This window comes from Cynocephalus volans, chromosome 6 (genome assembly GCF_027409185.1).
Source record: "Cynocephalus volans isolate mCynVol1 chromosome 6, mCynVol1.pri, whole genome shotgun sequence".
NCBI lineage: Eukaryota > Metazoa > Chordata > Mammalia > Dermoptera > Cynocephalidae > Cynocephalus > Cynocephalus volans.
Genome location: NC_084465.1, coordinates 7,383,305 through 7,407,687, shown reverse-complemented (window position 1 = coordinate 7,407,687; position 24,383 = coordinate 7,383,305). Strand labels below are relative to the sequence as shown.

Below are 24,383 nucleotides of genomic sequence, written 5' to 3'. Positions count from 1 at the left end.
GAGGGATCAGAGGAAACAGATCTCAGAAAGTGGGGAGGCCATGTCTTATCAACTCTTGAGAAAAGAACAGAAACAGGGCTCTAGAGTGATGAAGTTAAAAAAGCTACCTGATCCAAACTTCACCCCTAAAAAGTACAGAAAATTCATTTCATTTAAACAAGACCAGCAGAAAAGAATTTTACATAAATACCATACTAAGTCAATCTGAGAGAAAGGGATGAGGAGCAGACAACGAAGGCACAATGGAGTGACACAGCCAGACATGAGTGAAAACCAGTCACTTCACATTTCAAAATGAGCTAAAATAAATGAAATGAGAGAAGCTATGAAAGAACATCATGAATCAGAAGTAGAGAAGCTCCAGAATGAGGTGACTGAAGAAAAGGATGGTATGAAAAAAGAAGGGAGAATCAGATGTGAAATAAACTTTATTTTAGAAATGAAGACTAGACTGGAAGAAACGAAAGTGCAAATAAGCACAGTGGATAATGTCTTCAATGACCTAAAAGACAAAACTGGAAAAAGGTTTAATCAAAAGGTGTGAACAAGGCAATGAAAAGTCAGGAGAAAGTAGCAGGAGACAGACTGAGAAGACCAAATACTCATATAACAGGAATTCCCAAGATGACAACCAAAGCCATAAAACAGAATAATACAAAAAACTAAAATCTAGAAAAAATTTCCTGAAATAAAAGTATTTAAAACTGCATACTAACAGGCATTATGTATAACTAGGTAAATCATCCCAGGACAGCCACACTGAGACGTACACTGGCAGAACGACTGGACTTTCAAGAAGAAAAAAATCTTTGGACATGCAGTTAAATAGATCAAGTCACTTATAAAGGAAAGGAGATTAGATTGCACTTGGTCTTTTCAGTGGCCACACTTCACGCCAAAAGACAATGGAGTAAAATATTTTAGATGCTCAAGGGAAAAAAAATGTGAGCCAAGACAACCTCTAACTGGACAGGCTGTAGACAGATGTTTGTGTGTGCTGCAAACATTTGAGCACTCCGCGAGTGCTGCTGTCAGTCTTCTTACTGAAGAATCCACTAGAGAACCAGCTTCAAACAACACAAATGACGGGAAAGCCGTCAATACAGGACTGGCAGTAAGCTTGGTGCCAAGGCTCAATGGTAATGGGAAGAGAGTCCATGTGGAAGGTGACCGCCATGTTCTGACACTGTAGATCAAACATGACTATCAAAAACGGGGGAGGGAGAGAGTGCGGAAAGTACATGAAAAGTAGATGAAGCTTGTGGATTGTGTGATGGGCAGAAACAGGAGTCTTACTCAGAGTCTTACTTCAGATTATGTGCTGGGGACACAGAGGGAAGGCAGAAGAGGTTACCAGCTAATTTTAACATTGCTCAAAGTAGAGAACTAATAGAACTTAGCCAAAACTAGGGAACTAAAGGTGGCGTGTAAAGGAATTAGAATAAAGATATTCATTAGAACATAAATTTGAACATTCCTAAATGCCAAAAGAAAGCAAATAAAATTGATCATGTTGATATAAAGATATAGATAGATATAGGTATATGTGTATGACAATATGTATAATAAAACAATGTGACAGAACTAAAGTCAAACATAGATCATGTTAGTAAATGTAATTGAGCTTAACTCAGCTATTAAAAGAAAAAGATATTCACATTGGCTAAAAAAGCAAAATCTAATACTATGCTACATACCAGGAATCACTCCTAATACAAAGAGATTCAGTTAAAAATAAAAGGATTGAAAAAATTTTAACATAATCGAAAGATATAATAGGCAAGTAAAAAGAATAAATAAATCATGAGTCACCATCTTGATATCCAGCAAGGTAGAATTCAGACTAAAGAGCATTAATTGGGACAAAGAAGGACGCTGGATAATTCTGAAGTCTGCAATTCATGATGAAGACCTTGGTGTTATAACCACATGCTCTGACCAATTGAGCCAACTGGCCAGCCCATGTTAAGTATTCTTAACACACACAAAGGGACACAAGGAAACTTTAGGAAGTGTTGGATTTATCTATTACCTTGATCGTGGTGATGGTATCACGGTGTTTGCACACGTCCAAACTCATCAAGTAAAACGCATTAAATATGCACAATTCTTTATCAATTATACCTCAATAAAGCTGTTTTTAAAAAACAACTACTAGGGTCATGTCAAAATAATTTGGAATCCAACTTGAATATAAACTCCCGCTAGCCAAAGATAGAAACATATGAGCCTCAATAATGATAATAACTACAAAGGATTGAAACACACTTTTTTTTTGATCCATGAGTTTATAATTCTACTAAAGGAAACTCATTCTTTACTTTTGGGAAATGTCAGGGAACCATATTTTGAAAAGCAGGTAAATAAAGGGAAATAATTAAGTGTCTTATGCTGCCTCTACTATATGAACTGTATTTTTCAGTAACCAAATAGTTACTAAGGGTAAGTTTCTCACTATAAAAATTCCAGCTAATAAATGAAAAAGAAAGATAGAATTAAAACATTACTATTTTGGAACCCCTAATGAATTAATAGACTTAAGCAATGGTCACTGATAGTTGCTAATATCATAAAAAGAGAGGCAACCAGCTATTTTTGTGTCTCCTATTGGAATAACACACCACCAAGTAGGGAATCTCACCAAAAAATTAAACCTGAGTCTGATAAAGTTTCTAGATTTAATTACCACTAATAATATAGGAGACAGGGAAAAATGTAAAATGACTCACCCTCCTCACTTGCTAAGTACGCTCTCAGTTTTAGCAATGGGTAAACTGGGTCTGTCAGTCCCCCTAATGCTAAGCCACGTCACGAGGACACAATCAGCTAAATCCAAATTGGAGAAAATTCTAAAGGATGAGCAACCTAGATTCTTCAATCAAATCAAAACAAAATTTAAAAAGCATGTGTGTGTGTGTATAAATATGTATATATATGGATGAGGACCTCATAGATTAAAAGGTACTTAAGAGTCATATCTACCAGTTGCAATGTATGGATCTTATTTGGTTTCTGGTTCAAATAAAAAAATTTTTTTTCAAAAATATATGAAACAACTGAAGAAGTTTGATCACTAACTGAATATTTGATGATATCAAGGAATATTTTAGATGTGGTAATGCTATTGTGCTTATGTATTTTTTGAGTCCTCATCTGTTGGGAAGACTGAAATGTTTACATATGAAATTATATGATGTCTGAAATTTGCATCAAAATAATCTGGCATCTGGGGGAGTGGAGGGTGTAGAGGAAATAAGACTGGATATGAATTGATCACTGTTGAAGTTAGAGGACAGATTTATAAGGATTATTACCCTATTCTTAGTGCTTTTGTATGTATCTGGAATTTTCCATAATAAAAAAACAATTTTTATTTTATTTTATTTTATTTTATTTTATTTATTTTATTCTCAAAAAGAAAAGATACAAGGAGTGAAGCTCTCCTGGAAAGTTGAGCACTGTACACGACCCTTCCCTCCATGGGCCAGTGCATTGTCTGTCGGCCCTCAGACCCACACTCACCTTTCCGTACTTCCCTCTGGATCATGAGGGCTGCAAGTCTGAAAACTCACATCTCAGACTCCTTCACCAACTGGCCTCTGGTTAAGTTTCACCAACAGGAATCAATGACAAGAGAGGAGAGGACAGGAAGAAGGGAGAAGCCACTCTGCTTTTGCTACAGCCCCAGCAGGCAGCTGTACCCATCAGCAGCACTAGTGGTGGCCACAAGGACGGCTCATGTCCCATAGCTCCTGCAGCAGCCGGAGGTTATGTGGGAACGTGGGCTCTATCCCAGGGGCAGCAGCAGCTTCTTGACCTAATTTTATCTCCCGTTCCTCCCACGTGCTCTTGCAGCCCTTCTTCCACATTTGTAACCAGCGTTTCCAGTTCCCTGCACAAAATCCCTCTTTGATTAAAGTATCTAGAGAAATGTCTGCTTTTGTGACTGCACACTGACTGGTGACACCATCCCACAGCAGCTATAGCAGGTGTAAAGCTGATAAGAAGCTTATGCAAAGAACGATGGGTGTGGGATTGACAGCAGCTGAGGGTAAAGGGGCTAGAGCAGAAGGCCGTGAAGGAGCTCTGGAATTAGTCCCAAAGGTCCCATGAATGTCAGCGGCCTGTGGTTAATGCACAGACCCCAAGAGAAGCTCCTTGGCCTGCCTCTGCTCTGGCAGAGGAAAGGGTGCTGAGGAAGGGAAACGTCCATGGTTAGTCTCGCACCCCCTCCTCCCGTCACCCCCTGACTACCTCTGGCGATGGGGCAGCAGACATTGCCATTTCCTCATGGAAAATAAATCCAGCGATCAGCAGTCAATGCTGGTGTGGAAGCTCTTCAGCCATTAGAGTCCTGGGATCTTTATATCTTACGGCTGTTCCATCTTCAGCGTGACACCTCACGTGTCAGTCAGCAGAAAGGAGGAGAGGAGAAAGGGGGACCTCTTCCCTTGAAGGGCACCTCTCAAAAGTTACATAGGATGCTTTCACTTGCATACTATTGACCAGATCTTAATCATGTGGCAACACTGAGCCGCAAAGGGGGCTGGTGAATGTAGTCCTTATTCTGGGAAGCCATGGGCTTAGCTCAAGAGGAAAAGTATAATGGATATTGGGGCAGACAATTAGCAGCCTCAGCCACAAAGGGTTGAGATTGTATATATGATCATGTAATTCATGTGTCTGCTGTCTGAAGGGTGCCTGTCACATACAGCCAGATTGGTCTGTCCTCTCCCATTCCTCCCAGCAAACCCCTTTAAGAAGTCACCTTTCCTGGTGTATTTGGGGGCCGAAGGGATGTCCTGCAACCACACCTACTGGGAACCTGCTGCAGCCATGGTCTCATAGGCTGCCAGCTCCTAACCCTCTTTCTGGGCCCTGCCTCTGCTCACCTTGCAGCTGTGTCCTCCTGGAACGTCCCCTTCCTCCGCTGCCCCACAGCAGTGTGTGTTTCAGGCTTCTACTGAAGGCTTGGAGGGCAACAGGATAACTTTGGGGGAAGTCATCAGGGAAGTAACTCAACACTAAATGTCAAACCCTAGCGACAATCTTCCCAAAAATTAATTGGTCATTTCCACCAAAAACTAATTTCTTGCTGTCGGCATGCCTCCATAGGCCCTGGATGTCTCCCCAATCCTGCTCCCTCTCACCTCTGGGCCCCTCAGTCTCTCTCCCAGGATGCCCATAAAACCTCAAAAATGATTCCTGTGATACCATCTCTGGCCTGCCCCCACTTACCCAGACCATTCTCCAGGGACCTTGTCTTTAATAACCAAACAGGCCCATTACAGTACCTCTGGACAAAAGGAGCAGTTACTTCCCAGCAGGAATATTCTGCCTTTCTTCCAGGACACTCAACTGAAACTGTAGTCAACTTTTAAGCATATCTCTTCGGCTGCCTATAAAATACAGAAACTACTGTTTCTAATTTCCATGAGAAAACATTGCAGTAGGAAGACAAATTAGGTATGAGCTCGAGACTTGCCACACTATCGTCTAGGAGAAAGAAGGTGGCTGCAGAAACCCTCTTCCCAATAAATTATAAAGAACAGGGGCAGAGCAGGGCTTCTCAGCCTCAGCACTATTCACATTTCAGGCTGGATAAGTCTTTGTGGTGGGGAGCTGGACTGTGCCTTGCAGGGTGTTTAGTAGCACCCCTGGTCTCTACCCCCCAGATGCCAGTAACAAGCCACCTACCTCCACCCCTAGTTTGACGACTGAAAATGTACTCAGACATTGCCAAATATGTCCTGGGGAGGAGGTGGGGGTTGCCCCTGGTTGAGAACAATAGGCTGGAGGAAGGACATGCCTGTCTGGACGTAGGAGCAGGACAAGATGACCCGGCTGTGTTCGTTCTGACCCAAATTCATCCTCACCACTCACGTGAGGTTGAGGCCTGTGACCAGGAACAGCTGGCAGGAAGCCAGAGATGGAGCGCTGGCCAGGGAGTAGATGTGATTATCCAGGTAGATAGTGATTGAAACAGAGTCCACGGCTCCCCTCCCCTCAGAGATATCAGCACCTGCTAGGGTGGGGGGTGGCTCAGCACAGTCCCCCCCCCATGGCAGAGAAAGAACCCCAAGTACCAGCCGTCTGGTGAGCAGCAAGTGCATCAGCCTCCTGCTCAGAGAACAACCCGGGCTTCACAAAAGTAGGTTCCAAGGCTCAGGAGGGTCATAAGTTGGACACTGGTGGGATAGAGAGGCCAGAAGACCGGTGTTCTCGCCCTGGCCCTGCCTCTGATTATCTGTAGGACCCTGGGCAAGCCGCCCGCTCTCTGATCTCTGTAATGAAAGGAGTGAGCCACGTGCTCTCCACAGAGCCTTCCGCTCCGACGTGCTGGCTCCACAGAGCCTGTTTCTGCGTCCACCCTGGCCTTCAGGTCTCTGTCACTGTGAAGGCTCCACAACAGCCCATTTTTCCAACCCTGATATTCTCAATCAGCCAACCAGCCTTCACTGAGCTCAGTGACAAGTGACAATGACACAAATGGACAAAATCAAGACCTCGGGTTTTCTGCACCCTGCACTCAGGGACCAGGGAGGCCGAGCAAGACACACTGGAGAAGCAGCGCTCGGCCGCTGGTCTTCCAGGCGCCCTGGCGAGAGATCTCGGACGGCCGTCTCCTCACTCCATCCCAGCCTCAGCCTCAAGGAATTTACAGTCGTGTTAGGAAGACACATTTCTATTTTATTTTGCCACAGGTGAAAACATGTCACCTTCTCCACAACAGCAACTAGTAAAATTTATCCTCAAAATAACCTGGTTCATATCGGGTCTGTGTCATAATTTTTAACCCTTAACCTGAGCTTTTAAATTCCACTTGAAAATACAAAAAGAACAAATTCACTATCTACAGCTTGTCTGCAGTCCCCTTTCTTCTCCCTCCAGGCAAGGGCATGTAGCTGTGCCAGTTGGTGTGACTGGAGCCATCGGGCACCTGATGCTTCTCCAGGCACTGGCATCTGGATACCTGCTGTTCCCTCCATCTCATTCCCAGGATGGCAAGGGTTGGAACCGTCACAGATAGGTGATGTCCTCTGCTATTGAAGGAAGAGTCAGCATCCCTGCACATGACAAGGTCCACGTGCAACACAGAGGCAGGTCAGGGGCAGGGAGCAGATGCCTGTCCGTGAGTCAGTGGCATCCCACATCCACGGAGAAAATCAGGAGGTGGGAAAACGGAGAATAAGCAGAACCTCGTATCAGCTGAATGAGGGGACGCCAGGCAGGTCGCAGCTCTTTCTTGCCACACTCTGGACAGCTGGCCTCCCCTCCACCTCCATAGACACCCCGCTGGGCAGCCCCCTGTGAAGCAGGGCTGAAAGGGGCACGTGCTCAGGCTGGAAGTCAGGAGTGGACAGCGTGTCATCACGGACGAAAGCATCTCCTCGGTACCATGCCCCATATTAAGGAGGCATCCCCCCAAATCCAGCTCTGCCTGACAACACACAGCTCTTACTGCTAAGAATTGTGATGGGACAGTGTGGCACCGCATGCCATGGGATGCCCCGGAGCATCGCTGTGGACTGACAAGGCTTCAGAAGAGGCCTCCTGGAGAAGGCCAGGAGGACCAGGTCTTGGAAAACGAGGACTTAAATAGAAACAAACAAAGCTCTGTCGGGCACTTCATAGAAGTGGCATCACAGTCATTTTCTTACATTTCTGTCCTGTCTTCCCAACTAAACGACCAGACACCGAAGGGCGTGCTTGTATCTTACACGGTCGTCTCTGTATCCACCGCGGCTCCCGGCCTGTTCCTAGAGGTTAGGAAGCCTCGTCCGGAACTCTCCAGACTTTGGCAGCTTTGCCTCATTCTCCTCCCTGAAAGATAAGGGGGATACACTAAACTCTCTCAGGCCCTCTCTCGACTTTCTGCGGTTCTGGGTGGTGCTTGGGAAAAATGTTTTGACTGAAATTGATTCTGCCCTTGGCTGAGCTGTATAGTCGTGATGGGGAGGCTGGGGTTGTAACCTCCCTCGCGGTCCACCCTCGTGGTTTGTTCTGCGTAGCACCAGCCCCGGGGCCAGAGCCAGGGAGAGGCCATCTGGTGAGGGTGCTGGGAGGAGAGTGAAGCATCTGTCTGATTTCCATCGGCCACTTCCAACTTGCCAAACGTTTAGTCAAAGGGGCTGCCTCTTTACCAAGGTCACTACAGCTTTTCTGCATTTATTCATTTCGGAACCACAAACTTGACAGTTACCCAGAACATTCAACCTTTGCCAGTCAGTCGGCAGGACATTCGCAGGACACCGTGAGGAGTCTGTCCTCCATGAGCAGCGCTGTGCCCCAGCCCCTCCTCAGGCCCAGTCTGATGTGAGTTGGGTCTCTAATCAGCAGTTTCCAGACCCCAACCTTTCACCGAATGCCCAAGATTACAAGAGGGTGGCCTCGGCTGGAGCTGCAGGCTGTGGCTCTGCAAGAGCGAAGCTAATTGGCTCATGAAGGGATTTTCCTAAGACCTCAGCTCTGTTAGCCCAGAGCCGAACAACTTGGCCTAAAATCAAGCACTACTTCCTGTGCCTGTTGGGACTGCCTATGTGACGACAGTGAGGGGAGCCATGAACCAAGCCCAGCCCGGTCCTCAGACCCACACCATGCCCAGCCGTCCTGGGGGCTCTTGGCCTCTTATTCTGCTCATTTCCTCTGCTTCTTCCCCACCTCCTCTCTAACTCCCCATCTCAGCAACTAGATGCCCCATTATGAATCACTAAGTATTATGCGGAAAATGCTTGCTAATAAAATTAAAACCTTTACTACGGCCACTTCTCCCTTCTAAGGACATGGTTTAATTCATTTCCAGGTTCTGTCAGATGTACATCTGGATAGCATCCTGGTGGCCTTGGAAGGACTAGCAAGGAGCTTCAGCAGTGAGAAAGGCACTGCTGAGGTTTGAATGTGTCCCCCAAAGTTTGTGTGTTGGAGACATAATCCCCAGTGCAACAGTGTTGGGAGGTGGGGCCTAACAAGAGGTGACTAGGCTATTAGCTCTGTCCTCTTGAATGGGTTAATGTCATTGTTGAGGGAGTGGGTTAGTTAACTCAAGAGCGGGCTTGTTATAAAAGCGAGTTTGGCCCCCCTTGCCCTCTTGCCTTTCTGTCTTCCGCCTTCTGCCAGGGGGTGACACAGCAAGAAGTCCCTTGCTAGGGGCCGATACTTTGATGTTGGACTCTGCAGCCTCCGGGATTTTTCTTTGTAAATTACCCTGTCTCAGGTATTCTGTTACAGCAGCACGAAGAGACTAAGACAGACGCTGATAGGGAGGTGGCCAAGAACTGAGGGCTGGAATGTCTGAGATAGTCTTTTAGGTTGTTTTCTGGGCTATGTGGTGAGGTAACTTCCCCTGCCCTCATAATGACTTCCCAAATCTTCATTAATCATCTGTTGCATGAAACGGCCTTTGGTTAGTGGTGCTTTGGAGAAAGGACGGGTGGGGTGGGGTTGCAGCTTGAGCCAAAGTGGCCCAGACGAGAGATGGTGGCAGGTACAGGAGTCTACAGCACGCTAAGGAGCCAGCACCTGCAGAGAGACGAGTCACATGTGAATTAGCCCAGAACATAAGCCTCACTCCTGGGGCATCCCCAGAGACATGGGTGGTTCTGGGAACCCCCTACTCTATTTGGGAGAGGAGTCAGCCCGTTTCTCAGTATCCAAGGGAGGGGGGCTGGAGGGTGGAAGACAGCCAAATCATGTCACTAATTGTTGTTTGGCCTGATCCCCATTCCCCACACTCCAGCCCTAAAAACACTCTTCTTTACGGTCACTCGGAGCCCCACATAAAGCCAAACTTTCCTGCAGAACAGTCACAATTCTGGGGTGCCCAGGGTAGCTGGATATTAAATAAAGTACTCGGTGTTCATTTTCCCATCCTGTTAGAATTCCATTCCACTTGGGCCGCTTGAGACCCTGAGACTACCCTCATTTGACCTGCCTGGTGTCCTTATTGAGCAAGTGCCACCTGATTCTCTGGCTGTCATCACCTGGTAGAGGAGAAAGGGGAAGGAAAGCTGTTACATATGGTTCCCTTGCAGCGAGAGCCCTCTCCAGACTGTTTCCCTAATGACTGATTTTCTTGCCAGTGAACATACAAGTCTTTTGCAGCCAGACCTTATGCTATTGCTAATTTTAAAATAATGGTAAGACAGTCACGCTAAATTCTTCTGCTCTGGTTTCTTAGCAATGGCTCTTGGAGACTTCCAACTCACTTATAAGGTGATATTATAAAATAATGAAGCTGATTATTTACACAAACACTCAGAATGCATTCTTTTTAAAAAAAACAAAAACAAAAAAAACTTGAACTGTAATTGGACTTTTGGAAAATAAAGTATCAGAGGCTGGCTGGTTAGCTCAGTTGGTTAGAATGCGGCCTTGTAACATCAAGGTCAAAGGTTCGGACCCCCATACCAGCCCTCCACCAAAAAAAAAAAGTATCAAGAATCACTTTATTTAAAACTGTACTGTAATAAGATGACCAAAATAAATTGAGTTTTATAGCTTAATATCATGCATAAATGCAGCTTTAAGAAAATAGTTACTATTGAATCTCTTACTAAATCATCAATTTTCACACTAGCCACTCTTTTATGATATACAACGATCTAAAAATGCCTCAAAATAGTCTCCTTGGAAGGTCCTGTGCTTCAAATTTATTTCAACTTTTTTGAATACTTGAGAGAGACTGACACACCCAGTGTGTTCCCTTACAGTCCAGGTGTTGTTAGACAACCAGGACTCCTGCGAGCAAAACACTTCTTCCTGTAGGACGGTGTAAGGTCTCACTGAAAGGCGAGGCTGAGTTTCAGTTCCCACAGGACTGTCCGCCATCTGAGGAAAAAAGTGGGTCCTGCAGACCTGAAGCTGGAACTGCAAAGCCCTAGGTGGAACCTCTCTCAGCCTTGACCATCAAAGGACAAATGAGCAGCCACACAGAGGACAGTGGACTCCAGCCCTCCACGCAGAGGCCACCTGGGAACTGGAAACTGGGAGCAAGACCCCCAGCAAAGTGCCTGCGGTCTCCACAGCTCCACCACAGAGGCATCTCAGAGCAGAGGAACAGAATGGAGCCCAGGAGCCTCCAGACTGAGGCAGCCCAGGAAGGCCCATATATTCATTTCATGAATGAATGGTCTCTAAACTTTTGGTTCAAGTCTCTGGCTTATCATAGCCACCTCTCCCATTATTCTCTTTCAAATATTTAGTCAGGGTGTTCTTAAAATCCAGCCCACCTCAGTGGTGCTGAAGTCAAAGGACAAGAGAAGCACTTGTGTCTATGCTTGCTAGTGAAGAGCTGGGACATGTGCTCCCTGGGGGACGTGGGAAGGGAGAGGGCAGCCACAACCAAAGGAGCCAGACCCGTAAGAGAAAGGTGAACTCCAGGGACAGAAGCAAGTTGTCACCCTGCCAACTCTATCAGGAGACATTTCTCCACTCAGTGCAACACCCTCAAACATCCAGGCTTTGTGGATGTCCTAGTTGTCATATCAGGTGCCCGCCACTCTGCTAGATGCAGGGTGGGACAAGACACACAGATGGTCGGTCTCAGCCCTTCTCCTTTGTCAGGAAACAGACAAGAAAACAGGCGGGCTGAGGGAAAGTATAGCAAAGCTACGAGCAGAGTGCTGTAGGAGGCTTCAACCAGCTGAGCAGCCTAGAGAAGCCCCCAGGAGCTGATGCCATTTGAGCAAGCACTTGCAGGACGGAAGGGTTTCTCCAGACCAGGAGGGGTTTGTATTACAAGAACGGGGAAAGACTAGGCAGATGCAAGGAGAAAGAAAGCACAGTTAACAGGACGGAAGCTCGTGTGGCTGCAGCTGGGGCCCACGACAGTGGAGGCACGAGGGCAGCCAAGTCTGGAATGGAAGATGAGGACTCTCTGGGCCAAGCTGACACAGAGGGCTTTGTCCTGCAGGCAAGGAGGAGGAGGCCATCTGTGCCTTCAGGACCTGAGCACGCTCACATCCATCTGCTCATACAACACTGGCAGGTAGGTGGCAGAACAGACAATGGGGAAAACAGCCGGGCTGCAGGAGCTGCCTCTGGAGGTATGGCCAGGCTAGTGGCACGCCACCTGGGAGGTTAGCAAGCTCAGCTGTGGCCATCGCAGATGTGCCACAAAAAGCCCACTTGAGAAGTCAGCACCAGAGGGCACTGGAAATGTACAAAGGTCTTCTACTCACAGTCCCTATAGCAAGGGTGGCAGTGTGCCTAAGGGTTAGGCCAGCAGGTTTGTGACTTCAGCCCACTGGGGTTCACATTCCAGTTCCTCCCTCAGGAGCTGTGGGTGCTCATCACTCAGCCTCTTGGGCTTTGGTTTCAGGCAGTTGGAATAATGCTTGCTACAAAAGCTGTGCTCGATGAGTATCAGTTCCTGTCATCTGTCAGTGAAACGTGAGAGCTCCTGCTGCCTGGCTGAGCAGGGATGGGAGTCCGGGTAAGGACAGGTGCAGGCGGTGAGCTGCATCTGGACCAGTGGGTGGTGGCTGGGATGCACCACTGGGGCCCTGCTCAACTCTCTCCCAGAGCTCTGAGCGCAGAGATGGGGAGAGGGGTGGGCAGCACGGCCCTGCCCCTGCGGTTCCTGCTCCCTGCCTCCGACTGTACTCAGATCCAGGCCTCCTCCAGGTGTTGGCAACCACATGGATTCCTTTCCCAGCTCACCAAAGACTCTTCCACTCCCACCTCACCCTTCCTGCTCTCTTGGTTTAGGACAATCCCCAGCTCTGGATGACAGCCCCCAACAGTTGGGTGCCCAGACCTGTAGGAAAGGACGGACTATATCACCGCAGCTTGCCCTGCCCCCACCAGCAAAGTTCTTGTGGCTTCCTAGCTGCAGCCTGACAGGTAGTGACCACCTGGTAACTGGAGCCACTGTGGCTGTGCTCCACCCACTCTCCAGTGGCAGCAGGTGTCTCCTGGCAGAGACCTGACACAGGGCATCTAGGCCTCACTGGCAGCTCCCCATCCAGACTAACCCATTGAAATGGGACACCTGAGGACAAGCGTTTACAGGGTCCCCTCTTCCAGGCCCTGTCCCCATCCTGACCACAGATATGTGCACACAGGCGCGCACACACACATTCATTCCCTGCAGCACCAAGGTCACACTAGGCCTCCATGGCCCAGGCAGTGCCCTCACCTAGTGGCAAGATGCTGACTGCGGTTGCTGGCATGGTGCCCAAAAGAAATACCCAGCATCGCACCTGATACAAAGCCTGGGACAGGGGATGGGGGGAAAGGAGGCTCTTTCTCCCTCTCCTTCCTCTGCCCCCAGCCTCGTATCTGCACACTGGGTGCTATGAACCGGGCCAAGGGAGCAGGGACTCAGCCCAGCTCACAGAGTCCTGCAGGTGAAGTGAAGTGAGCTTCGCGGGGGCCTTTACTGCTTACAGTCAGCCACTGCCATGTCTGCCTCCTGCCCTAGGCCGAGATCCTGGGGCGCCGGCTACCCCTGGAGCCCATGAACAGAGCCACACCCTGCTGGCACAGAATCCAGGCAGCCCTGCACCCACACCCACGCGCATCAACCCAGCAGGAGGGCCTGTGTTGAACCCCCAAACCATGAGCAGATGCGAGCTCACACTCAAGCGTACATGCATGTACACGCATGCACACGTGTGACAGTCTTGTCACACAGGGCCTGGCCTCTCTGTCAGCTCATGTACCTCTGACCCATAGATCTCATCTTTCTCCCATTCTCTCTGAGGCCCTGCCAGGCCCAGATGGGGGAGGCTCCATCCCTTCTCTCCCACCTGCTCTGAGCACTGGCTGCCCAGAGACCAACACGTTTGCATGCGTGTACATGCATGTAGGCCTGAATGTGAGCTCGCATCTGCTCGTGGTTTGGGGATTCAACACAGGCCCTCCTGGTGGGTTGATGCGTGTGGGTGTGGGTGCAGGGCTGCCTGGATTCTGGGTCAGCAGGGTGTGGCTCTGTTCATGGGCTCCAGGGGTAGCCGGCGCCCCAGGATCTCGGCCTAGGGCAGGAGGCAGACATGGCAGTGGCTGACTGTAAGCAGTAAAGGCCCCCGCGAAGCTCACTGCGCTTCACCCGCAGGACTCTGTGAGCTGGGCTGAGTCCCTGCTCCCTTGGCCCAATTCCCACCTGTCATGGGCAGCAAGGACAGTCACATTTGTCTTCAAAGCAGAGTTAAGAGACCCACCTCAAAGGGTCAGGGGTGGGGGAATGAAGTGAGAAACCTCTCTGAGGCCCCGGAGGCCTCTGGCAGCACGCTCACCCAGAGCCAGCCTGCCCCTGCCCGTCAGCTCCTCCCGCTGGCTACTGCTCCTCCGGAGGCAGTGTGTCCTCTCTCACAAGCCCAGCAGCACACACACATGCACACACAAACACACACACCCTTCACTGCCCCAGGATGTCTGCCTTGTTCTCTCCATCATGGAAATGAGTCCCCCAGAAACTTCTACCCTTTTTAGGCAGCTCCTCTGTGATCAAGAATCACAGGTGACCAGGGTAATCCAAATGAGGTCCATCTGCAGCCAAACACCAGGAGAGCGCTGGGCAGGGCTGAGAGAACCAGTGTGTTCAGAGTTGGGTCGGTGTGGGAGCCCAATCATACAGGGTCAAGACAAGGCCAAGCTGGGGGCAGGGGTGGAGGCCAGTCTCAGGCCAAATACAGTCCCAGGCTAGGATCAGTGCAGAGCTGGAACTATGAACTCTGAAAAGGGACAAGTGCATGGGTACATTAGCAATCAGTGTGGGGCCAGTTCTGGGGTCCAGCATGCCACCCAGCAAAGCAACATGGCCCTCAGGGGCTGGACCCCAAGCCTGGCATCCATCAGGACTATGCCTAAACTCAAAGCAGTCTGGGGGTTCTTTGCTAGCCTCAATCCAGTGCCTTGTGGGAAGCAGGAAGCCCTGAGATGGCCCGGTCAACCCCAGGGAGCACCCCCCACTGCACACACCCACACCCGGATATCGGGGCAGCCCTGCAGGCGTGTGCACGCAGAGACCCGACTTTCTGCCCAGACAGGCCAGTGCACGCATCCCCACGTGTCCAGAATGTGAACACAGGACACAGCTGTGGCAGCTGCACCCACCCAGCACCACCACAGTCTCCTCAGGATAATTATTTATTATTCATAGTCATCAGCATCTTCATTAATTATTCATATGATCCTTAATTATTATCCTTAACAATAAGAGCAGTAAATAGCAGAAAAGTCCTTGAGGTGCCTAAGGCCCAGTGCCGGGTGCCTCCGGGCAGTTAGACCAGCTAATGCCCTCAGGGTAGTGGGGGGACCACAGACCCCCTGTCCACTGCCCGGCCCTGCCCCAGCCCCTCCCAGGGGGCCCAGGGGACTGCAGGAGGAGATGGTCCCAAGGGCTGGGGGAGGAGCTGTTCTTTCACGTTTGTCCCTCTCCCCTTCCACAGCCAGGGCCTCCTGGTCAGGGCCTCTGAGGGTAGGGGCCCAGGCAGTGCCCTGATCCCTGGGTGAGCCATGTGTCCACACTTGGCAGCCCCACTAACTGCCTGGGTCTGAGCCGTGTCTGTGCAGGGGCTGGGAGGTGAGGGCCCCCAGCTGGCCCGGCAGGGAGAGGCGTCGAGTGGGGCCATCTTGGGGGAGTTCTGGGTCCCCCGGGGGAAGCTCCTCGCACGCCATGAACTGGGAAACCTGCAAAGAACACAGAATGTGAGTAGGCAATGAGGCCATGCAGGGTTGGGGGGATGGGCAGGGTCAGGTGGATTCAGGTGATAGAGGACAGGAGGTACAGGAAGACAGAGAGGAGGGTCCAATGGGCAGAGGGAGGGAGACAGGAAGTGCCAAGGCAGACAGAGCAGGACAGGGACCTCCACAGGAAGACATGGAGATCGGAAGTTGATAAATGCACTCTAGGAGGGCAAGAGCCCAACGGAGGAGCTGGGAGCAACTGAGAGCTTCTACTTGACACAGAGGACCTCCCCACCCACCCAACCCACCCACCCGGGCCCAGGGAAAATTCAAGGCCATAGCCTCTTCCTCCCCCAGGTAACGTGGCAGTTGCATCCAAATCCAACCTGGAATAAGGAGTCCCCGAGTTGGGACAGAACCTGGGACAGAAAGAGAGACAAGTTTCCTTCCTGCAATCTAGAAAGAACTCGGGGACCTAGAAACAGAGGCGGGCTGGCGGCCAGGCTCTGAAGGCCAAGAGAGTGCCAGGGCAGGCGGGAGGGGTTTGCGGGTGCTGACGAGCCTGCTGGTGCGATCCCTGCGGGGGAGGCTGTGAAGGGAGACTGGCACATTTGCTGACGTGGGCCTGGTGTCTGCAAACAGGAGCAGCCAACATATGGGAGGGGGAGAGAGTGCCAGGGGAAGGGGGTAGGAAGCAGATCCCAGGCCGCCTCTGGAAGCCAGAGGAGTCCCCTTCCTGGATCCTCAGAAATTGGTGCAGGGTGGCCCAGACACAGCTGTCCTGCAGGAGGCCAAGAACATGCTTGTCCTCTCAGGAGAGGACAAGGGGCAGCTGAGGCCCAGCTTTCGCACAGAGGGTAATGCAAGCCCAGGAAGTCCTACCCTAGGGGCTCGGCCTGGCACCTGGGAAATGCCAGAAGCCTTCCAGAGAACCCTGCAACTCAGCTATGGCTGAGAGTGAAGATGGGCGGGAGTGTCAGAACAGGGAGTGCCAGTCACAGCAGGGACCTGGGACCCCGCCTCTAAACACACTGGCATATAGTACCCACCACCAGGCCTGCAACCATGACACAGGCACCACAGTTAGATCTGGTCCTTTGGGTGCTGCTAAGTGAGCTGGGCTACTCCATCTGCTGGTTCCCTGTGCCCAGCAGTCTGGGGGCTTTGGTCTGGGGGCTCTCCTGCCTGACCTTGAGCCCACAGCTCCTGGGGCAGCCTTCCTCTAGTAGTACAGAGATGGCAGAAGGGCAGGAAGAGAGTGGGAGGGAGGCAGGGCCCAGGGCCCAGAAGAAAGGGAAGCTAAATAAGTTTGGGGTAGAATTAGGGCAGAAGCAGCAGGGCTGTGAGTGCCATGGGGGAGGGGGCTCGGGAACTTACCTGAGAAAGCGAGTCCAGGGCAAGGGTGGGGATGGGGCCGGCAGGTAGCAAAGGGGAGGTGGAGGTGGGGACGGGCCCTGGAGTGGTCACAGCACTGTAGGCAGGGGGGACCAGTGTCATCTGCCTCTGCAGCAGCTGCAGGACGGTGGCCATGTCTGCACTCAGCCGGGTCTCCAGCCTTGGGCAAGAAGGAGGAAGGGCACACAGATGGGCCACAGGGCAGGAGGATGCTCAGGGAAGTGGAGACACCAGTAACTGACTCTGGGACCACCCTGGGGGGCAGGGGAGGGCAGCCGGTCCACCCCAGACGCCCTCTCCACTCTAGGAGTGGCAGCCCCTGGCTAAGCCCTGAATGGAAGGTAGGGTCCTGCTGCCGGACAGACAGACAGACAGGCCTGGACAGAGCAGACACTCTCCCTTTCCCCTATAGCACGCCAGAAACCCGCAGTACTCCGTATCCAGCCCAGCCCGACCCCTCACCTGTTGAGCTGCCGCTGGAGGGCGTCCAGCCTGCTCTCCACGTCGCCCCGGGGCCGCCGGCCGGGGCTGGAAAGAGGGATGTTGAGGAGGCTGGGGGCGGGGGCGGGGCAGCGAGGCAGCTCCTGGTACTGGCGGCCCCGACTGTCCCCCCAGAAGCTGAAAATGTTGGACACTCCCGAGAAGGCACCTGGAGCCAGAGAGTTGGGAGTTGGGGCGAGGCCGGGGACAGACGCCCCGCCCCTGTCCCGCCTCTGCCCCGCCCCCGCCCCCGCCCCCTCTGGTTGCCCCGCCCCGCCCCCTCTGACGCCCCGCCCCTGTTCCGCCTCTGCCCCGCCCCCGCCCGCCCCCTCTGGTTGCCCCGCCCCGCCCCCTCTGACGCCCCGCCCCTGTCCCGCCTCCACCCCTTCCCCTCTGGTTGCCCCGCCCCGCCCCCTCTGACGCCCCGCCCCTGTCCCGCCTCTGCCCCGCCCCCCGGTCGCCCCGCCCACACCTGACAGAGGGTTGCAAGTGTCGCTGCTCTTCTCGCAGTCCTCGGTCAGGGGCTCCCCACCAGGCGGCTCTCCGGGGGGCCTGGGGCTGGAGAAGGGCACCAGGCGGAGGGGGCTGGAGCTGCGGCCGGGGCCCTCATCCTCACTGCTCTCAGGGCTGGAGGGGCCGCTGGACGGGCTCTCCCCCCACGGTCCCCCCGGCGGGCCCCGGCTACTCGGCCCTGCCCCCGCCCGGCCCGGCCCCAAGGCCGACACCTCCCCTGGCTGCTCCGTGTCTGTAGGAAACAGAGAACGGGCCTCAGAGAGGGGAGGGGAGAGGAGAGACGAGGGAGGAGGGGACAGGAGCGAGCCTGGGACCGGACTGTGGCAGGATGTCCCGATTCGTCCCCAGTTGTTCTGCTGCCTTCCCACTACCCCCAGCCAGACTGAGAACTGCCGGGACCCCCTGGCCCAAGCACCGGCAGCAGTGCTGCTGGGCGGGGCTCTCTGGGACAGGGACACCTCAGCCCCTGTCGCTGACCCCCTTGCCTCCCTTTGTCCTGGGTCTTCCCCCTCCTCAGTTCAAGGCAGGGCTCACCGACACCCCAGCCCTGTAAGAACGCCCTTGCCCTGGAGGGTGGGAGAGGGTTTCCTGGAGATGACAGCTCCAGCAGGTCTGAAAAGTTGGGCAGCGTTTGGATAGCTGGAGAGAGGCGTGGGCACGCTGGCGGAAGGGACAGGAATGTCTGTGGGGCCTGGGTGGAGCAGACACGGCCCGACCCCGCCCCCGCCCTTCCCTCCCATCCCCCCGCGGTCCCCTCGCTCCGCCTCACCCTTGTCCGTGCGCCTGCGGAAGGACAGCTTGCGCTTTCGTTGCCGATTGAAGCCGCCCTCTAACTCTGCGCTGCCCGGGGACCCTGGGATCATGTTGGTCTGGAACCAAGAGCAGTGTCACAGCCCTTCTGCGCTCTCCTGCACTGTCGGGCTCAGGCCCAAAACTCCTCATTAACATAGAAAAGGTGGGGCTGAGTGCTCGGGCTCTGGGAAAATGCTCCCCCCATGTGACCTCTGCCCTCTGACAAGTCTAAGGCTGGGACTTCCATAGCCTGGTCTGGCCACAATACCACTGACAGACAGGGAAACTGAGGCAGGGAAGCAGCACACTTAAGGTCACATAGTGAAGGGGCAGCCACACAGCTGGGAGCAGAAAGCAGGTCTCCCAGGGATGGGGGCCGGGTCAGGGTGGCCCACTCACATCTCGAAGGTTGAAGGTGATCTCCAGGCTGGACCAGAAGTGATCTGAGAACTCAGGGTACATATCCAGCACCTCCAGCAGGTCATCCCGATGGATCTTGTGCAGGTCGCAGTAGGTGAGGGCCCGCACGTCACCATTGGACTTGCCGGGCCGCGCATACAGGTTCAGAGGCTCTCCGAAGATGTCATTCTTCCCTGGAGGCCACAGAAGGGACAGAGAGCTCAGCCCTGTGAGGTCGGCATCTGAGGCAGCAGGCAATCTCCTTCTGGCCATTCCCACACTGGGCTGGGGTGTCCTCCTCAGCCAGGTCACCCACTGGCCAGGCCACCAGCCCACACAGCCAGGGCAGCATCAGCCAGCCTCCTCCCTCAGCTCCCAGAAGGCAGGACAGTGCCAAGTGGGCAGCAGTGCCTGAGGTCTGGGGCCAGGAACCTTGGGTGTCCATGCCTCCCACCAACTGGGATCTGACCAGAAGGACTAGCCAGGATTCCCCAGCCCTGTGCGTGGCCCTGACTTCCTTGGGTTGCAACTCCACTTCTACCCCCAAACCCTGGGTCCCAAACACCCTCCTGGCCAATCGCTGCACCCTCATAAGCAATGCTCTTCAAATTATACATCAGGACCCAGTGGTGAATCAAGACCAGCATTTGTTTTTTACTGGGAAGAAAATATGATAACATAGCTTAGCCCAACATAGAACAGATTAATACCAAAATGTACCACATGTAGTAAGACAGAATGTTGTATAGGGAAAATTTGGGTTTAACTGGGAGGGGGGGGAGAACGGGGGTGTTTGTACTCAACTGAGAAATAAAAATCTACAATGTCCTACTACTGTGAGCCACGGTCAAAAGTTGGATGCATCTACCCTAAGCCCAGCATGCAGGGCCAAAGGAGGACAGGCAGAGGGCAAGAAGTCCTCAGTGTCCAGGCACACCTACCCACATGTACAGGTAGGGTAGAAAGGAAGGCGTGGGACAGGAAGAGAGCAGGACTCACTTTGCTTTGGACACAGCTAGTGTCCGGGCACAGTTACATTACATGCAGCTACAGGGAATCGCGTGGCTCTTAGTAAAACCAGATGCACAGCTTCCAAGATTAGCATTTCTCCTCCACTGCCCACCTTGGAGGATCTAGATTTGATCCTACTTTAAAGAAGCAGGAAGCATCTGCCTATGGAGAGATCCCAAAGGGAAGGAGAATCTGGGAACCCACAGAGTTCAGCAGCATCACCCCATGGGGGGCTCCTCTCTGCTGCCTCCCTTGGAGGGCCTGAGCTCAGGTGAGTTAAAGGAGCAAAAACCCTGCAGGCAGTCCAGATTTACAGCCTCAGTGACTGCATATTCAGACGGCTAGGACCTCTCTAGGATTCAGTGGGCATTTCCTGTCCAGTGCCCTCCCCCCACCCCATACCCAGGATGGCCACAACGACGTCGCCCCGCAGGATCTCGATGGAGCCCCGGGAGATGAAGTAGAGGGCGGTGAGCAGGTCCCCAGCGTGCACCAGTGTGTCCCCTGGCGGTGCATGTGTGGTCTTGAACTTCATGGCGAGGGCCCGCAGGCAGCCCTTGGTGGCCCCGCGGAAGGGCTTGCAGTGCTGCAGCAGTGAGCGATTCAGGTGCAGGCAGATGTCGGCCTGCAGGCACTCAGGGAAGCCCTTCAGCACCTGGGGGTGGGTGGGCCAGCTCAGCACGCCCTCCCCTGGGATCCTACCCAACCCCATCCCAACCCACCCCACCCATCCTTCTCAAGGAAACCTCATCCTCCAGGACCAGGAGATCCTGGATGCTCCCCAGAAGCATCAGGCTGTCCAGTGTCTCAGGAAGGACCTGGGTTCCCACTCCAGCTTCACCACCTCTGGCTGAGCACCCTTGGGCTCTAGACCTCCATGTTCTTATGTGTAAAGTGTAAAGACCAATTCCTGTCTCGGGCTGTCGTAAGCATTTCACTTGCTCACCTATGTGAAGAACCTGGCACAGCGCCTGCCCCAAAAGGGGAGCTCTCCTGAAAGGAGCTCCACAGGCTGCAGTCTCCTCACCGGCAGCACGTCTCTCAGGGACCTCTTTAGCACTAACTGTGACCCTCTGAGACCTGCTGACTGCCTGCACCAAGAGAGTCTCCACCATCATCCCACAATCTCACCCCACCCCGTACCGCCTTACCCCACACGCCACCCGCCAGGGCCCAGCCCTGGTGGCCTCACCGCATTCATGTCGATGCCATTGGTGTAGGACCAGGCGTGCTGGAAGTACTCCTCGAGGCGCTGGCGCAGCGGGTTGGGGATCTGGTGGAAGCGGATGAACTCCCGCACCCGGAGCATCTGTGTGTGGTAGCGGGCGGTGCCCGAGTACAGCCGCTGGATGATGGCAGACACGTTGCCGAAGATGCTGGCATACATGAGGGCTGGGGGCGTGGGTGAGTGGGGCCGTCAGCATCCACAGGGACCCCGCCCGCCCACGGGGACCCTCTCTGCTCAGGCCCTTCACCAGGTCAACGACACGTGCGGCCATGTCTCGGTCTTGGTCTCAGTCTCAGGGTCGACACAAACACAATACGCCCAAATATGCAGGCTCAAACACACGCCAGGCCTTCAGCAATTCCTGCCCTGGAGTCTCAGCCCCCAAACCATGTCATGGAGGTGGCCCCTGGAGTCTCTAAGTCCCAGGAGGGGGGTGCCTCACTCTGGCCCCTCCAGCAGTCTCACTTTCCTCCACCTTGGGCTCCTCCCCAAGGCCAGCCTCCCGGCCCCTGCCCTGCTCTAGCCCCTGCTCTAGCCCCTGCTCTAGCCCCCGCCCTGCGCCCCAGCCTCTGCCACGCCCCCAGACACGCCCCAGACTCTGCCCCGCCCCAGACACGCCCCCAGGGCCCACTCACAGCCAATGAGCATGACGCAGATGGAGAAGATCTTCTCCGAGTTGGTGTTGGGAGACACGTTGCCGAAGCCCACGCTGGTGAGGCTGCTGAAGGTGAAGTACAGAGCCGTGACGTACTTGTCCTTGATGGAGGGGCCGCCCAGGCCGCTGCTGTTGTAGGGCTTGCCGATCTGGTCGCCCAGGTTGTGCAGCCAGCCGATGCGCGAGTCCATGTTCGGCTGCTCCATGTTGCCGATGGCGTACCAGATGCAGGCCAGCCAGTGCGCGATGAGGGCGAAGGTGCACATGAGCAGGAAGAGCACGGCCGCCCCGTACTCCGAGTAGCGGTCCAGCTTCCGCGCCACCCGCACCAGCCGCAGCAGACGCGCCGTCTTCAGCAGCCCGATCAGCTGGGGGGAGGGGGCCGTTCAGTGGGGGGCAAATGAAGAGTCGGGGGCACTGTGGCCCTTGGAGAGGGCATCGGAGGTAAGATCCCCAAGGACTTCCTCCCAGAACCTCCCCCTAATTATTGAAGCCACCTTGCGTGAAGTGTCTCCCATGCTGGGCCTAGCACAGATGTCTCATTAATCTTCGTGCTAGCTTTGGAACAAAAGGGTCATGGTCCCCAGAGTGGGAATGAGGAAATGGGGGCTCCAAACGGTGCAACAGTCACCCGAAGAGGCCTGGCCAGAACTTCCACTAGCTTCTAGGGCGCTTTAATGTGAGTTAGAAAATGGTGGCCCCTTTAGATGGACAAATTAGAAAAAGGTTCCCCCTGCGGCCCTCTGCGACCCTGTGAGTAGCTCGTGTGGAGAGGAGGCGTGAGTGTGGCTTTGTTGGGGTACCTGCCATCCTCTGCAGCAGCCTCTTCCTCTCTCTCTCCCCGCCCCCTTCGCCACCACCACCCCCAGTAGCTTCTCTCCCTTCGCCCTCATGCTCCCAGCCTCTCCTGTCTTCTCCTCCCTCTGTCTCCTGCCATCCCCACCTCCTCGGAGCCAGAGCCGAAGATGAGCAAGTCAAAGGGGATGGCGGCCACCATGTCGATGAGAAACCAGCCCTTGAAGTAGTGGACAGCAATGCGGCCGGGGTGGCTGACCACCTCCTCATTGGCGTTGACGTAGGTGGTGCGGAAGTTGATGAGGATGTCCACGATGAACATGATGTCCACGATGAGGTCCACCACGGCCAGCGGCTGGCAGGCATAACCACAGTCTGGGGCCGCAGAGCCATCCTCCGTCTCCTTCAGCAGGAAGGCGGCTGAGTAGGGCGTGAAGACGGCCGTGTAGATGACCAGCAGCAGGATGAGCCAGTCCCACACAGCCTTGAAGGGGCTGTAGTGCAGGATGGTCCAGCGGTGGATGCGCGGCGCCTGCAGCTTGTACTCAGGCAGCACGTCAGCACCCAGGGACAGGACCTGGACAGGTAGGGGAGGTGGAGGTGAAGGGGGAGGACAGGCTATGGGATCTCAAGGGTGGGTGCAGGTGACATCTCTGATGGAGCCAAGCAGAGTAAAGGGGGGTGGAGGCCAAAAAAGCTTCCACCAGAATGCCCACCCCTCAGCCAAGTGGCCATAGCAACTGACCACCCCCAGACCTAGGCACTGCAGTTACCAAAATGCCGTGCAGCACGGGGACCTCCTGGCTGGCTCCAGACAGCTCTGACCATTCCCAGCATGCCTGAATTCAGGGCACTATGCAGTAATGCACAGTACTGCTGCTCACCAGCAATGCAGACCCAGACACATAGACCATAGCTCGCACCATGCAATCTCACCCACACCCCAAACACCTCACGCACACCCCATAGTCTCTGTCCAGAAAATGTTCCAAGGATTACATCCCAACACATGAAATGGTGGTCACTGCAGTTCCCGACCAGTCCCACTTCATGCTGCTGGCTGCAGAATACCAGCCCCCAGTCTTGGGCCTCTTGGCCTTTCCGGGATGAGAGACCAAGATATTCCCTCCCCCCACTCTCCCAGCCCCCTCTCCACTCAAGCCCAGGGCAGCCTGCAGTCCTCACCCTCCCACACTCTTACAAAGGGACGCAGAAGATACAGCCCAGCCAAGAAGAAATGGTGCTCAGTGTATACAGACGGATGTACACACAGGGATCGCTCAGGAGTGACGCACACAGCCCTGTGCAGGCTCACACTCACAGACAAGGAGGTGACACATCCTGCCTCCTCAACAGTCAGGCAATAGTCAGGCAGAGGCAGGCCCACCATCCAGACCAGGTGGCAGCAGCCACATCCCTCTTTCTCCCAAGCCAAACTAGGGAGAGCTCAGACCAGCTTCCTCACACTGTCCCAGAAGCCTCTGT

At 53.5% G+C, this 24,383-nt stretch overlaps 1 protein-coding gene across 2 annotated transcripts in view; it reads right to left on the bottom strand.

The window, feature by feature from the left end:
• Window positions 1-15,483: 15,483 nt before the first annotated feature.
• Window positions 15,484-24,383, bottom strand: part of KCNH2 (potassium voltage-gated channel subfamily H member 2) — a 32,060-nt gene continuing 23,160 nt past the window's right edge. For both annotated transcript variants that reach the window (XM_063099458.1, XM_063099459.1), the window contains 10 exons: window positions 23,047-23,475; window positions 22,084-22,471; window positions 21,413-21,612; window positions 20,623-20,875; window positions 19,210-19,403; window positions 18,788-18,887; window positions 17,978-18,250; window positions 17,488-17,674; window positions 17,008-17,185; window positions 15,484-15,633 (listed from right to left, as the gene is read on the bottom strand). In XM_063099458.1, coding sequence (XP_062955528.1) covers window positions 15,484-15,633; window positions 17,008-17,185; window positions 17,488-17,674; window positions 17,978-18,250; window positions 18,788-18,887; window positions 19,210-19,403; window positions 20,623-20,875; window positions 21,413-21,612; window positions 22,084-22,471; window positions 23,047-23,475 — 2,352 coding nt within the window. The remainder of the gene's footprint in view (window positions 15,634-17,007; window positions 17,186-17,487; window positions 17,675-17,977; window positions 18,251-18,787; window positions 18,888-19,209; window positions 19,404-20,622; window positions 20,876-21,412; window positions 21,613-22,083; window positions 22,472-23,046; window positions 23,476-24,383) is intronic.